This window comes from Rhinolophus hipposideros, assembly GCF_964194185.1.
Source record: "Rhinolophus hipposideros genome assembly, chromosome: 7".
NCBI lineage: Eukaryota > Metazoa > Chordata > Mammalia > Chiroptera > Rhinolophidae > Rhinolophus > Rhinolophus hipposideros.
In genome coordinates this window covers 12,958,736-12,973,516 of record NC_138053.1, presented here as the reverse complement: position 1 = coordinate 12,973,516, position 14,781 = coordinate 12,958,736, and the positions used below count along the sequence as shown (strand labels likewise).

Genomic DNA, 14,781 nt, shown 5'->3' with positions numbered 1-14,781 from the left:
AAGTGAATCTTCCAACAGCACTGAAACCATCTATAACTCATTTCCTCAATGAGTCACCACCTGGAAACCCACAGCAAAACCATCAACGTCTCCAGTTTCCTCAGTCTCAAAAAATGTGACCGTCACCACCTTGAAACCCATAGCAACATCTAAATAACACCATGGGTCTCAACAAATATGACTTCCGCCACTTTAAAGTCGACACCCAAAATAAGTGTTTCACAAAACACATGCCAGGTGTCGACATCCACAATGACTACAACCCACAATAGTTGGGTGACCTCAGTTTCTTCATTAGTAACAATCACAGCAATTATAAATTCTAAAGAAAATAAGGTATCAAGATTTGATATTGGCAGCTTTGTTGGTGGTATTGCATTACTGGGAATTTCATCTATTCTTTACATTAGAGGCAAAATGTATTATTCAAAAAGGCATTTGGTTCAGAACCGCTGATGAACATGATGCCATCTTTGAAGGAAATGGAAAGAAGAAAGTCTGAAGCAATCCTATCAATTAGTTTAAGACAATGTTCTCTTTGAAAACAGTATAAACAGCTCACATAACGTACAATATATATAAATATAAGGATTTCTCATGATTACTGAAGGTAAAAAAGGTTTGGTTTGGATTTTTAACGAACATTTGGAGCGTATACTTAATGCAATGGTTATACTCACTTTTAGAAAATAATATGGCAATACCAACAAGTCCTGTCCTGTTTTCTTGTGGCATCGGTCACATAGGGCCAGTAATTGCTTTTCTCTCCTTTTTTGGGGGTGGGGGGTGCATTTTGTTTCTAACCCAAGTACTAACCTTTAAAACATAAAATATTGATGCTTTCCGAAGAGACACTTAAACGAAAATTATGGTTAAGATGGGAGGGGGGTTAAGGATGGGTGAAAGGGAAAGGGATTAAGAAGTACAAATTGTTATACAGTAATCACAGGGATATAGGATATAGCATAAGGATTATAGTCAATATTATTGTAATAACTAGGTATGGTACCACATAGGTACTAGATCTATCAGGGTAATAGATGGGAACGGGGTTGGGGGCAGGGTGAAAAAGGTGAAGGCATTAAGAAATACAAATTGGTAGTTAATACAGTATGGGGAATATAATCAACAATGTTGTAAAGATTGTGTAAGGTGCCATATGGGCACTGGACTTATCGGGGGATCACTTCATAGACTGTGTAGATGCCTGACCACTGCGCTGTACACCTGAAGCCGAAGTAGAATAATATGGAATGTCAGCTGTAACTAAATATATAGGCATATGTAGTCACAGGATGTGGAGTACAACATAGGAAAGAAAGATAATCAATGGTAATGTAACAGCTATACAAGATGTCAGAGGGCTAGTACCTTGGGGGGTGGGTTATCACTTTGTGAGGGGTATAAATGTCTAATTATTACATTGCTTTGTATACTTGAAACTAATAAATTAAAAGGGAAAAAATAGCTCTAACAGTTGTATTTTTAATCAACTGCTAATTGGTTGCTATGAAGTTAGCAAAACATTGTTACATCTGAGGCAGAAATGTCATCATAATTAGAGTAGTGGGTTAGTCAAGTTCTAGATGAGAATCACTGTCACTCCTGGCAACGATGGCTTCAGGAAAAGACACTTGTCCTATCTTACCTAAACTGGCCAACAATTGTCCTGATGAGAATTCATATAAGCCTGCTACTAAGTGAGGACTTAAGGGTTTTGGGGTTTTGTTTTTGTTTTTGCAAGCTGGGACCTACACAGATGAGAACAATAATTTTGTACTTCCCTTTTGGCATCCATATAGAAAGCTTTATGTTCCAGAGGGAAACAATGTGTATACAGGCAAAGCAAGTCTGACCTGGGTGTAGAACATGTACTAAATTCAGAAGCTAAATTAATTACTGTTATTTTGTGACTGGCCAGAGATTCCTTTAAGCCTGAGGCAAAACATGGTGCTCTGTCTTCTCCCTTAAAATGAGGTGAAAACGAACATAGTGAGCAAATTGTAAAGGACAGGCAGCAGTTGGAGGTACAGATACCCAGTCCTGACTCTTGATCTTGGTGATACTTAGGGAAATCCTGAGTGGGTTCATTATCTCCTAGGTGAGCCTCACACCGTGGCTCAGCTCTCTGTCCTGCAGCTGTGGGGTCCAAACATCACGGACAAGACACAAGTGCCTCCGTGCCCTAGAGTGATGCTAAAATGATTGTATTTAACTCACAAGATATCCTCTTTTCTTGATTTCCTAATCTGCAGGTGTAATCTTCATTTGCCACGGTTTTCATTAAAGCAAGGGATGTTCCCAAGACGTTATGTTATGCCTTGGAAAGAAAGCATGATATTCAGGAGTGTAAATCTGAAGGTATTTTCCTACAAGTGTTCATAATAAAAATCCTGTGCTATTTCATATATCTATGCATAGACATACATAATTATGCAAAAGCTATTTTTAAATTTATGTTGTATTTGTTCCAGCTTTATTGAGGAATAATGGACAAACATAACTGTATATATTTGAAGTATACGATGTAAAGAGTTGATATACATTGTGGAATGATTACCAAGATCATGATAATTAACACATCCAACCCCTCACAGAGTTAACTTTTTTTTCTTTTGGTGAGAACGCTTACGATCTATTCTCAGCAGCTTTCAAGTATACAGTGCCGTATTATTAACTGTAGTCGCCATACTGAACAGACCCTCAGAACTTACTCCTTTTAACTGAAAGTTTGTACCCTTTTACCTATATCTCCTCATTTCTCCCTCCTCTCAGGCCCCGGCAAATACCTGACAAAAACTATTTGATTCATTTTCACATAAACTTGTAAGCATAAGTTAAATAGCAACATCTAGTCAAATAACCCAATTACAAACTTAAAAGTTGATACACTGAAAAATTTGAGAACTCTGTCTCCCTTTTTCTTCACATACTGCTACTTACAGTTAAGAAGTTCATCAGAAGTAGGGACCATTAATATTAAAGCTACAGTACAGAGCATGTATTTTTAAAGTCGTACTGCATATTCAGGGTTGAGAGCTATGGGAACACTTTGGCTAGATTTACAGATAAGACTCGTTGCCCATTCAATACTCCCATTCAGTCAGTAGTTTCAAAACATTTTCCAAATTCAGACTGGCAATTCACCTGTGAAAAGGTAAATTTTTTCTTTAAAGGAGAATATATTGTAGTCATCAGACTACAAGAGGAGATTTCAAGTTAGGATTTCTACAAAGAAATGTGTATAACTAATTTGCAACTTTCTAACAGATAAGCAATTAATGTTGAATAAGAATATACTTAGCCAAGGCAGAGATGACTTTACAAAATACGAGTATTATATGATATAAAAATATACCATGAAAATGTGGCTCAATTATTCTTATAAAATGCACACATACAATGTAATAAATGAAGCCGCCATTTGCCCTGAGATGATTATTTTATATGTATTTTTATGTGACATTTTGATAACAAAGATAAAACGAGGAAATCAAAACTCAAATAACAGACTTAAACATCAAATTTATATGGTTATTAAGACTTTCTACAATCACAACATGGGGCTGTATTTTGTGTAATTTAGTGGCTTATGAAATAATTTTCAATGTCCTAAGTAGCTTTAGCATGGTAACAATATTAGTACTGATTTTATCTTTTTCATGTATTAGAACTACATGATGTAGACTTTGAGTTGAAGTCAATTAAAAACTATTTTCAATACATCAAAACATTTTTTATTCTTGAACTCACTCTTTAGAACTATAATTCAGCATAATATTACATAGCCATTTCACTTTTACGATTTAGATGACAATGTTCCTAATAATTTTTTAAATGTAATTTGTGACTGGTGTATAGAACATTCTACCTTACGGAGTAAAAATAAAAATTAAGTGAGAATTAAATGAAGTGAAGTTACAGAGTAAATGCTAGCTATGCTTTCCTTCCTTCTACTTCCTTTCACCCTTTTCCCCATAGGAAATGACATAACTGTTTAACAACACAAAAATGAGAAGATAGCATTACAGAGATGGGGCTGCATCCCAAGACCAGGACAGAATGCTATTCAGTGGCATCGGAGAATCAGAAATAGATGTATACTTAAGACAATAACTTCAAGTTATTAATCCAGCCATAGTTGCAGTAGCAGCAGTGTACTTTACATCTATTTGATACTCAGTGGGTGGCAAAAGATTTTTTCACATATAATATTTTATTAAAAACTCAAAGAATCCTTTAATAATTTCTATTTTATATTTGAGAAAACTGACCCTCCTGGGGGTAAATGACTTGTACAAGGTCACATAAAGTAGAGAAATTCAAGTTCAACAACCTGACTCCAAGTTTCTCTTTATCGTCTGTAGTGCACACCACTCTTCCTGGTGGGCGGAAGTCACCAGCTAGAGAGCGTTGCTTTTTAAAATGGATGTTGCTCTGTTCGCTAGACCTTACTTCTTGATAGGGACAGTTAGCAAAACTATTGGACAACTTTCATCTTAATCTAATAAAGTGATATTTGGGGTCATATACAGCACATTTTTCTTTTCTCTATTAGCATGCAGAAGCATGTGGAATCTATGCTGGCCCTTTAGAAGACTCTCTGTTTTTGAATCACAGTGAAAGACTTTGCCATGGGGAAGATCGTCAAGTAGTAGCAAAGAAAGGCCCACCAAAAATAAAAATTGCAGATATACCTTTGCATTCACCTCTCTCCAGATACCAGAGCACGGTGATTTCCCATGGCTTCAGGAGGCGACAGGTTTGATGAAAGAATAAAGTGATAAAACGTTTCAATCTCTTCTGTCTCTCTCTTCCCCACCCCATAAATGTTTAAGTTCATTGTGCATTTATAATTCACCTACAAGTTCAATTGAAAGGCTATAAGTCAATCGCATACTTTAGACGCTATAAAAGCTTTAGAAAGGAAATAGGCTCAGAACAGGGGCGATGAAGTGGGGGAGCAAGGAAAACTGTCTCACTGAGATTTATTTCACACCAAAAGTTAGGAAATAGCAGAATGATCCAGTCCTACCACCAAACCCCACCATACTTCTCTACCTTTCTCTCTTCCTCACTCCATCTTTACTATTCATCCCCTCCAAAACCCTGTGTCAGATGAGCCAAACTGAAACAGAGTTGCAGGATGTGGAAATATTTTTGCTACTTTTCTGACTACCCCAGAACACTTCTTTTTGCCCCACCCTACCAACACACACACACACACACACACACACACACACACACACACACACCCCTAAGGCTCTGGACACTGGTAGCTAAACAACCTGGTAATTATAAGTGTTTGGCAGACAACTCTGATACATCATATGATTTCAGCAGAGATGTACGTTCTGTATGGTTCAGTGTATCCAAGTATCAATTTCTTACAGCAAAGAATTTATTCATATAATTTAAAAACATAAAATTGATGATATGCAAAATGGCACACTGCTGTGGACGACAGTATAGAGGTTTCTCAAACAGTAAACAGAGAATCACCTTATGACCCAGCAATTCCACTTCTTGCCATGTGCCCCAAAAACTGAAAGCAGGGACTCTAACAGATGTTCGTACAGCAGTGTTCATACCAGCATATTCACAAATAGCCAAAAGGTGAAAACAATTCAAATGTCCATCAACAAATGAACGGATAAACAATGTGGTGTATTCGTGCAATGAAATAGCCATTAAATGGAATGAAGTTCTGACATATTCTACAACATGGAAGAACCTTGAAAACAGATACGAAGTGAATAAGCCATACACAAAATGACAAATATGGTATGATTCCATTTATGTGAGATCCTTGAATAGTCAAATTCCTAGAGAAAGAAAGTAGAATAGTAGTTACCAAGGGCTGCATAGTAGGGGAAAATGGGAAGTTATTTTTTAATGGGTAAAGAGTTTCAGTTTGACATGATGAAAATGTTCTGCAGTGGATGGTTGAACAGGGTGAATGTACTTACTGCCACTTAATTGTACACTCGAAAAGGGTTAAGATGGTAAATTTCATGTTATGTACATTTTACCACAATTAAAAGGCTATAAGTCAATCGCATCCTTTATACATTATAAAAGCTTTAGAAAGGAAATACGCTCAGAACAGCTGCGATGAAGTGGGGGAGCAAGGAACACTGCATAGGGGGTCGAAGCTATGCTTCATCTAGCCAAGTGTTCATATCTGATAATAGCACTAAGGAAACTATTATAAAAAAAGATACAGATGTCCATCTAACATCAACTTAAAGATCAGTAAATAAAGTGTAAATAGTAAAAACTGTATATATAGGATGTAAAAAATGATTAAAGGAGACTAGGTGATACCAAAAAACTTCATTAAGTGGACAGTCTCCATTCGGAGAACTGTAAACTGGAGTGGAAGGCAAGAAGCTTTTATAGGATAAAGAATAAGAAACAAGGAAGTATGTATTGAGCCCAGAGTCAGTGTGGTGTTTGGGGATGAACTGGATATACTGCATTTCTGGTCAAGCAAAGTATTTACAGGAAGATGAAAATTATCTAAGTTTTGGTGTGCTGATGTGGCACTCCGGGCAGGAGTGTCTCCATCTGGGCTGGGCCTAGAGATTTATTTCACTAGTATTCTATTATTGAAAGTGTGGACAAAAAAAGCAACACATACTAAACCTGACAAGCTCAGGAAAGGCCCGCATGGCACACTCTCCAAACTCAGAGACCGAAAGTAACCACGTATGGTGGTCTGAATGTAAAAACTCCTAACCAAAAGCAGATCATGGCGGGTAGTCACATCCTAGCCTGTAGCTTCCTTGACAAAGGTGAGTCTTTACCTTAAGTGAGCCTATCTATTGTCTTTGTGCATCTAAGATAACATACCTTTGAAATATTGAAGTAATCTTTTCCAGATCCCTCAAGGCACAACCACAGAACCTCTCATTGTTATCAGGTTGCCTGCATACCACCTCTCTCTACAGTAAATGTTAACTATCCTGTGCCCACCGATGTAAAAAAAGATATGTCTCTCAATTTTGCTTTAATCCAATCCCAGAGATTTCTCACTTTGTATTCTCCCACCCCCTTAATTAACCACCAATGAATTTCATGTAACCCTACTTATGCCTCCTCCTTTGATTCTAATGTAAATAAGCTGCAAAACTCATTCTCTGGAGCACTTTTTCAACCTGTTGAGATTTTTGCTTCCTGGCAATTGTCAGTTTGGCTCAAATAAACTCATAAAAATTCTTTACAGGCTTGGATGTTCCTTATGTCTACAAAAGTAAGGTATTGAAGTCACTATTATTGTTGAATTGTCTTTCTCCCTCCATTTCTGTTAGTTTTTGTTTCATGTATTCTGGTGCTCTGGTATTAGGTGCATATACTGGGGGTGCCAAAAAAATGTATACAAGTAGACACTTCGGTCAGCATTGCTCAGGCAGTAGTTCACCGTAATCAGAAGTGTCTGGATGCTGAGGGTAACCACTTTGAGAACCTCTTGTAATTGCAGAAGTCAAATGTGACTTGTATTCATCTTTTGTTATCGGTATATATTGAGTATTACAATTTTAATAGTTTTTCTCCTTTCTTAAAATGTGTATACACTTTTTGGCACCCTCTGTATGTAATTGTTATATCTTCCTGATGGACTAACCCTTTTATCATTTTTAAATGTCTCCCTTTAGCTCTAGTAACATTTTTTTTTGTTTTAAAGTGTATTTTGCCTGATATTAGTATAGCCACTCTGTGTTTCTTGTGGTTATCACTTGCACGATATATGTTCTTCAACTTTTTAACTTTCAATCTATTTGAATCTTTAAATCTAAAATATGTCTCCTGTAGAGAGCATATCACTGGAACTTGTTTTTTATCCAGTCTGATAATCTCTGCCTTTTGATTGGATTGTTTAATCCATTTATGTGTAATGTTAATGTTGACATAATTGGATTTATGAGGTGTGATCAAACAATACAGTGAATGTTTAAATAAAAAAAAATATTATAGTAAAAGATACATTGCATTAATCCCTCAAAATACTACCCCTTGCTTCGAACACTCTTATCCCATTATTCTTGCCACTTTCTGAAGCAGCTCTGGAAGTCCTCTTTTGTGAATGTCTTTAGTTGCACTGTTGTGGCTGCCTCAATGTCCAGAATCAGTTCAAAACATTTACTTTTCATGGTCATTTTGACTTTGGGAAAGAGCCAGAAGTCACACGGTGCCAGATCTGGTGAATAAGGTAGATGAGGACACACCACCTTATTTTGTAATGTTTTCATTTGACAGAAATTGCCATACCAGAAGCGATGTGTGCCACAGAGTCTTTCCGTTGTGATCTCAAAATATGGTGAATGCTGCTGCCGAGTGCCATCCAAGGGAAAGGCAGGGGACTTCTATATGGGAAGTGGCATGTTGAACCTTAGTAACAATGTGTGACAAGTTTTAACAGGGTGTGAGCTACGGTTGAGAGAAGGTGTGTTTTAAAGTGTGCTGTAAATCATCCTCCATCATGGCAGTGCTCCGTGTCATACATCACTTCTGGTACACAGCAATTTCTGTCAAATAAAAACATTATGATGTGTCCTCATCCACCATATTCACCGGATCGGGAACTGTGCGACTTCTGGCTCTTCCCTAAAGTCAAAATGACCATGAAAGGTAAATGTTTTGAATCAATTCAGGACGTCGAGGCAGCCGTGACAGCGCAACTAAAGACACTCACAAAAGAGGACTTCCAGAACTGCTTCAGAAAGTGGCAAGAATGATCAGATAAGTGTGTTTGAAGTGAGAGTGAATATTATGAGGGGGATTAATGGCTATGTGTCTTTTACTGTAATAATTTTTTTTAATTTAAACACCTTGTATAATTATTACTAATTTTTCTGGGGAGCGAGTCTGCAGAGGTCCTCACATTGGCATGCTGGAAATGGAACTCTAGCCTTAGGCTTTTACAAATAGTTCTAAGGAATCCTGTGTTCTTTTAGATCCAAGTTCTCTAGAAAACATAAGGTCCAGTCAGAAGATTTTAGAAGAGATAATAGAATAATTCTGTCTCCTCATTAGACAAGTACTGGAACTGCATTAAAAAGCATGTGAGGAAGAAAAACATGAGAATATAATTTACATAACGATGTCATTCTGCCCCTTAATTCAGTCCAGGCTTGAGAAATAGAGTTATTTTATACATGTAATTTAAGAAATAAAAAGCAAGTAGTTCTGTATTTCTAAAAGCTATTTAGGATAATTCGAAGATTTTTACTTCCAGAGGGTTAATATAATTATTGCGGTGATTATACCATAAGGAATCTAAATGTCAACTCTCTATGTTGTATACCTGAAACTATAAATAATATAATATTGTATGTCAACTATACTTTAATTTTATAAAAGATCTTTATTTCCTATAATCCCCTGATACTACCTTATCTCTAAAACAGATTTGAGACAATTAACCCACTTCTCAAGAGTAAGCATTGACAGGACTCTATTATTGTTAAGTATGTGTCCATTATTTTCTCTTCCAGTGAAAACAACGGCAAATTTGGCTGGTAATGGGATAATTTTCAGCAAGATCTTCAAGTTATAATTTAAGATACTTCTTTGGGTTTATACCACTCAACTAGAATTTAAAATCCAAGGTGATTCTTGAAGCCCAACTTCACAAAAAAGAGGAATGGGAATGATGCAGGACATCAAAAAGAGGTTAAGCTCTTTATGAAGGGGTGCCTTGAACTCCAGAAGTTCATCTGAGTAGGGTCTTTAGACAGCTCTAGGAATAAATTTTTAAAAATCTTGAACAGAAGAATTGAACTAAGCAATGTACAGTGCTTGGTTCTTCCAATTGTGTTCACCGTTCTGTGAGGTCTGACTCAATGACAGCATTATTGCGGTGTCATATCAATTATTCTATCCTTCTATTTAATTTTCCCTAAGTTTCTGTGACCCCACCCCAAGTTACTTCCCAGTAAGTAATCCTCTTTCAGATTGTTCCTCACCTAATTGCACTCTCCTAAATGTAAATTCTAATTAACGTGTAGCTTTGGCCTCCTCTGCTGAAAGCTTAACTCTTCCACCCACCATGGGTTAGTTCAAGACTATAAATGTCCTCGCAAGAGAGCAGAATATTGTGCTGCATCTTAATCTAGGTGTGTTAGTCCCAGTGATTGTGAAATCTCTAGGATTTCCAAGGTCAAAAATGCCAATGGATATATTTTTTTATATGGAGAACACTGATGTTCATATTTGACCATTGCTAATTCGCTTCTTGGCAAGCAGAGGGGCCAGCAAGAGCAGATGCGTAGGTCTACCCCACACAGGGCATGTTGTAGAGGTGAGCAGTGGCTGGAATGCAGCCAGCACTCCATCACCAAGCCGGGAGCATCTCGGTGCATTAACTGGGGCCCTGGCGATATGGGGACCAGTATAAAGGTGTTCACCGAAATTTCTCTGGCTTTTAAATGATTTACCTTTAGAAGCCTGGCTATCGGGCTTCTTTTTCTTCCTTTAAGAATGTGAGAAAATATGTGTGCTAGTACACTTTGAAAAAGTCAGGATTTACCCAGTCTTACAAATGAGAAGAATGTATATGACCAGAAAACAATGATGGAAGACATTGCATCAAAATGCTTACAATATTATTTCTGGATGGTGGTGTTGTGAATGACTTCTATTTACACCCTGTACCTTTATAAATTATCTATAGAAAATACACAGTTATCATCAGGAAAGAAGAAACACTTCTGCTTTTGTACATGTTGCTCCCATGTGTGCAATGAACTCCCCTCTCTGTTCTGCTTGTCAGTTTCAAATCCAATGCAACTGTCAACTCTTCTGTGAAACCTATTTTGTATTCTATTTTCTCCTTTTACCACCAGTTTTCTCCATCCTAACTTTTTCCAAGTTGGTTCTCTGCCTAAAACTTCTGCCTCTTGACCAGAAGAGGTCTCTGTTGTATTGCCCAAGAAAAACAAACAAACAAAAACACTTTTTAAAAAAAATGTTTTGTTTGCTCTTTTTTAATAAGGGGTAAACCTGTTAGAAATATTGTGATAGTACATAAGCAAGAGGTTACAAATTCTTCAATGCCTGTGTAACTAACAAATTTTCAAATAGAGCATTTTACCAACGAAGGGGAGCTTAAACCCTTTGGACTATCCTCATTAGTTCCTAGCCACAGACAAATTTTATCTGATATGTAAAAATTTGAAAGTGAAAAAGAGGAAACAAGGGAGAACACATTTAGGGACAAATTAAAAACCACCAATAAAGTGCTTCAGGGAGCATAACTTGAGAGTTAGTCTGACCTTGTTTCAAACACTGATGCCACTATTTACTGTGGCTTTAAGCAAGCTCATATACCATATACCTCTCCCTCAGTTTCTCACCTGGAAAACAGAGCTACTGATCGCTAATTCATAGAGTTGTTGTAAATAATCTATTAAATAAGATACAAAGGGCTCAGCATGACACTAAATACAATGTACATATTATTATTAGGCCTCTGGATAGGCATATATGGATTGGGTTGCCAGTTAAATTTTGGCCATACCATGGCTTAGTTGCAAAGTAGCTTTTTCCAAGCGGAAGAATGCAGGAATGCAGTGAATGCAGGAAATAGTAAATCCCCCCAAAACAGGAAGAGGAACCTTTCTCATCCACCATGTTGGCTTCAAATATCACCACTAAGAGAAAACTAAAAATTCACATCTCTAATCTCTTTTCCAGACTAGGCTAGAATTTGTACTCCAAGCTACATTGTTTCAAATAATTGTCTCACCAAGAATCTCATATTCCTCAGATGAACTCCTTGTCTTCCCCACTCTTTTCTTCTGTTCAGACTGGGTCTTTTCTCCTGACTACCTTTCCTCAAAGTTATCTAATATTGATACATACCGTCAACTAGTAATGTTCTCCTGTTCTCAGTTCTTTGGGTCTCAGAAATCACTTTAGACTCCTTATACTGCCCCTTATCACCCAAAGCCATTCAATCACCTCTGTTTCTTGTAGATAGATGACGGTACCTTCAATAGCTGTCTCTTTTCATTCTCTGTGAGGAGCTACTCCACCTGAACCCAAGTTTCTAACAATAACCTCTTAATTTGTTCCCTGCCCCCTCTCACCTTTCTGATAAATATGTCGGGACAGCTCAGTCAACCCTACATACTGATACTAGAGTAATCTGGCTAAATCCCCTGTGATCCCTTCATCCTCCTGCTCAAAAATCATTCATGAAAAATTCTAGAGATGGATGGCAGTGATGGCTGCACAATAACGTGAATGTACTTAATGACATTGATCTATACACATAAAAAGGGTTAAAATGGTAAGTTTTATATTACATATATTTTAACACATACACAAAACCCATTAATGATGCAAACACCCAGAACACAATGTTATATAGTGGTACCTCGGTTTTCGAATGTAATCCGTTCTGGAAGACCGTTCGAGTTCTGAAACGTTCAAAAACAACCGACAGCTAGGCCTCAGGATCTTGCACTCAGTAGAAGCAATGTGACATGTTCGACTTCCGAGGCATGTTCAAAAACAAGCATTTACTTCCGGGTTTACTGCGTTTGTAAACCGAAATGTTCATCAACCGACACATTCGAAAACCGGGGTACTACTGTATAAAGATTATTGCCACCTAAACTCAATCAATCTTCATCAGTACAGTGTCTGACATTCTGGAGAATGAAAGTATGGACAAATGGTTGTTTTACTGTCCATGACACATGGCCCACCATCGCACACACTTGCACTCACACTTTCTCTGAGGCTGTTTTCCTCCGAAGATGCTGGACATAGCTATTCTTTGTCCCAGACTTAGCCTTCTTTTTTCCCCCAACCAATTTAATACAACCATATACTGACATATCCTTTCAAAGCCCTGCTCAACTGTATTTTGTCCGTGAAGACTTCACTCTGATATCTCCCATGTTGGAAGTAATCCCCTTTTCTGTGGGCTTCAATGGCACTTGATATCGCTAGTCTGCCTGTACCAATCTGAAGGACTGAGACTATTCCTTAATCCTCCTGGTATTTCCCCTCGTTTTTGCATGGAGCCGACCTGCAAGGAATGTTTACTGAATGACTTCAGTGAAAGACAGGAAGACGAGCTGGAAAGCATGTCTGGGACCACTGAAGAGCTCTGCGCCACACCTGACTCTAAAACTCAACCCCCCCACCTGAACACACAAGTATTCAAAGGGTTTTGTGTGCTTTGGCGTAACACATTTTATGTTGCTGAGTTTGGGAAATACTCATTTTCTTGCTTTCTTCATTTTATTAACCAACAAATTTCAAATTATGAAATTTTGTGTTGATTGTGGGATCAAAATGTAACAGATTCACAATCTTCTTTAGATTCCCATAACAACCTGCAGGAGAGGAATAGTCTGTATCTTTAATTCCATTTGTTTATTCCAGCTTTTTTATGTCCTAAATTATGTTGGGACGTAATTTGAAAAATAATGAATTAATCTTGATAAAATTGTACATGTTTATGCACCATTATCTTCTGAATGAACTATTGCTGAGCAATATTTTACCTTCCAGGAAAGTAACCTTAGAAGAATGTGGGGTTGCCCATGATATCACTTTGCCTCTAGCATTGTTGGAAGTTAATATTATTTCCATTATAAAGATGTAACTTCATTGTAAATGATTTGTCTGGATTAACAGTGGACTCTGGACTTAGCCAGAGGGAAAAAGAAGGCCATTTGTTTTTACATTGGAAAAAAATTTAACTCTTAAACAAGAAAACAAACCCATACACACACACAAAAAGAGCTTTGACTGCATCTGAAGACGGGGCCCCTTGTCTAATATAAATGTAAATTCTTTATTTCAGGAAATAGCATTCTTCTCACAAAGATCTTAAAATATTCCAGTCAATTATCACCCTTTCAGTCTGTGGCTCATTAAAAATATGGATCAATTACAAGTGAAGTGGACTTGCTTTAAGCTTTAATGACTGGAGAATATGGGACATGTTGGCCACTGAATATATATGAATAGTGAGACTAAGTGCGGTTGGTGTCTTCTATTCATGCTCTCACATTCATTCATACACTCCTGTTCTTGTTCATCAAACATTTATTGAGCATATATTAGGTGCCAGATGCTTAATTTGGGGGAGGGGGCTAATGCTTACAGTTTATTTCTATTAGAAATTTTGGTCTGTAGTGGTTCTCAAAATTTAGTGTGCATCAGAATCACCTATAAATTTTATTAAAATAGATTTACAGGCCCCACTTCCAGAGATTCTGATTCAGTAGGTATGGGATAGGGCCAAAGAATTTACACTTTTCACAAGCTTCCAGATGAGGCTTACGTGTGGACCACACTCTACGTAGCACTGCACAAACTATGTAGGAAGTGCTGCTATGCGAGAACCCCACTCTATACAGCACTTCCTTAAACACAATAGTTTGTCCAAAGGTAATCGAAGCCACAGACCACATAGCTGATGCAGATTGAACCTGATCACAGGTGAATGGTTTTCACCCTCTCCCTACATGTAGCATTGATATTACTGCTCTTTCACTAGTTCAGGCTGTTTATCAGTGTCCGTTCTGACTGATGGGTGTTAGTGCTATAAAATGTGTTAATCATTGTGATTACCAACCCTTAATAAAAGCATTCAGATCTATCTTTTGAAAACAGAATGCGCTAGAAATTGAGAGAAGGACCATTCTCCATAAACAAATACAGAGTGCTTATTCTTCCGTACTGGATCGAAGTCTAGTCACGGAGAGTATATTCTGGAGCAAAACAGACTCCTCTGACATAAAGAACTTGAAATCA

The 14,781-nt window shown here is 37.4% G+C and overlaps 1 protein-coding gene across 1 annotated transcript; it reads left to right on the top strand.

Annotated features, from left to right (window-relative positions):
• The first annotated feature begins 1,602 nt into the window (after positions 1–1,602).
• On the top strand, positions 1,603–4,795 carry SPMIP10 (sperm microtubule inner protein 10). Its single transcript, XM_081054319.1, has 3 exons — positions 1,603–1,700; positions 2,256–2,361; positions 4,559–4,795. Exons 1-3 carry the CDS (start codon positions 1,615–1,617, stop codon positions 4,766–4,768), a joined length of 402 nt encoding a protein of 133 aa, XP_080910445.1. The 5' UTR covers positions 1,603–1,614; the 3' UTR covers positions 4,769–4,795.
• The last annotated feature ends 9,986 nt before the right edge of the window (positions 4,796–14,781 follow it).

What these genes read in the sequence shown, in the direction of transcription:
- SPMIP10 (XM_081054319.1), top strand. Translation starts at nt 1,615, where the DNA reads ATGGCTTCAGGAAAAGACACTTGTCCTATCTTACCTAAACTGGCCAAC. An exon ending in TCATATAAGCCTGCTACTAA is followed by an intron (nt 1,701 to 2,255) that starts GTGAGGACTTAA and finishes CCTAATCTGCAG; the next exon opens with GTGTAATCTTCATTTGCCAC. An exon ending in TCAGGAGTGTAAATCTGAAG is followed by an intron (nt 2,362 to 4,558) that starts GTATTTTCCTAC and finishes TTTCTCTATTAG; the next exon opens with CATGCAGAAGCATGTGGAAT.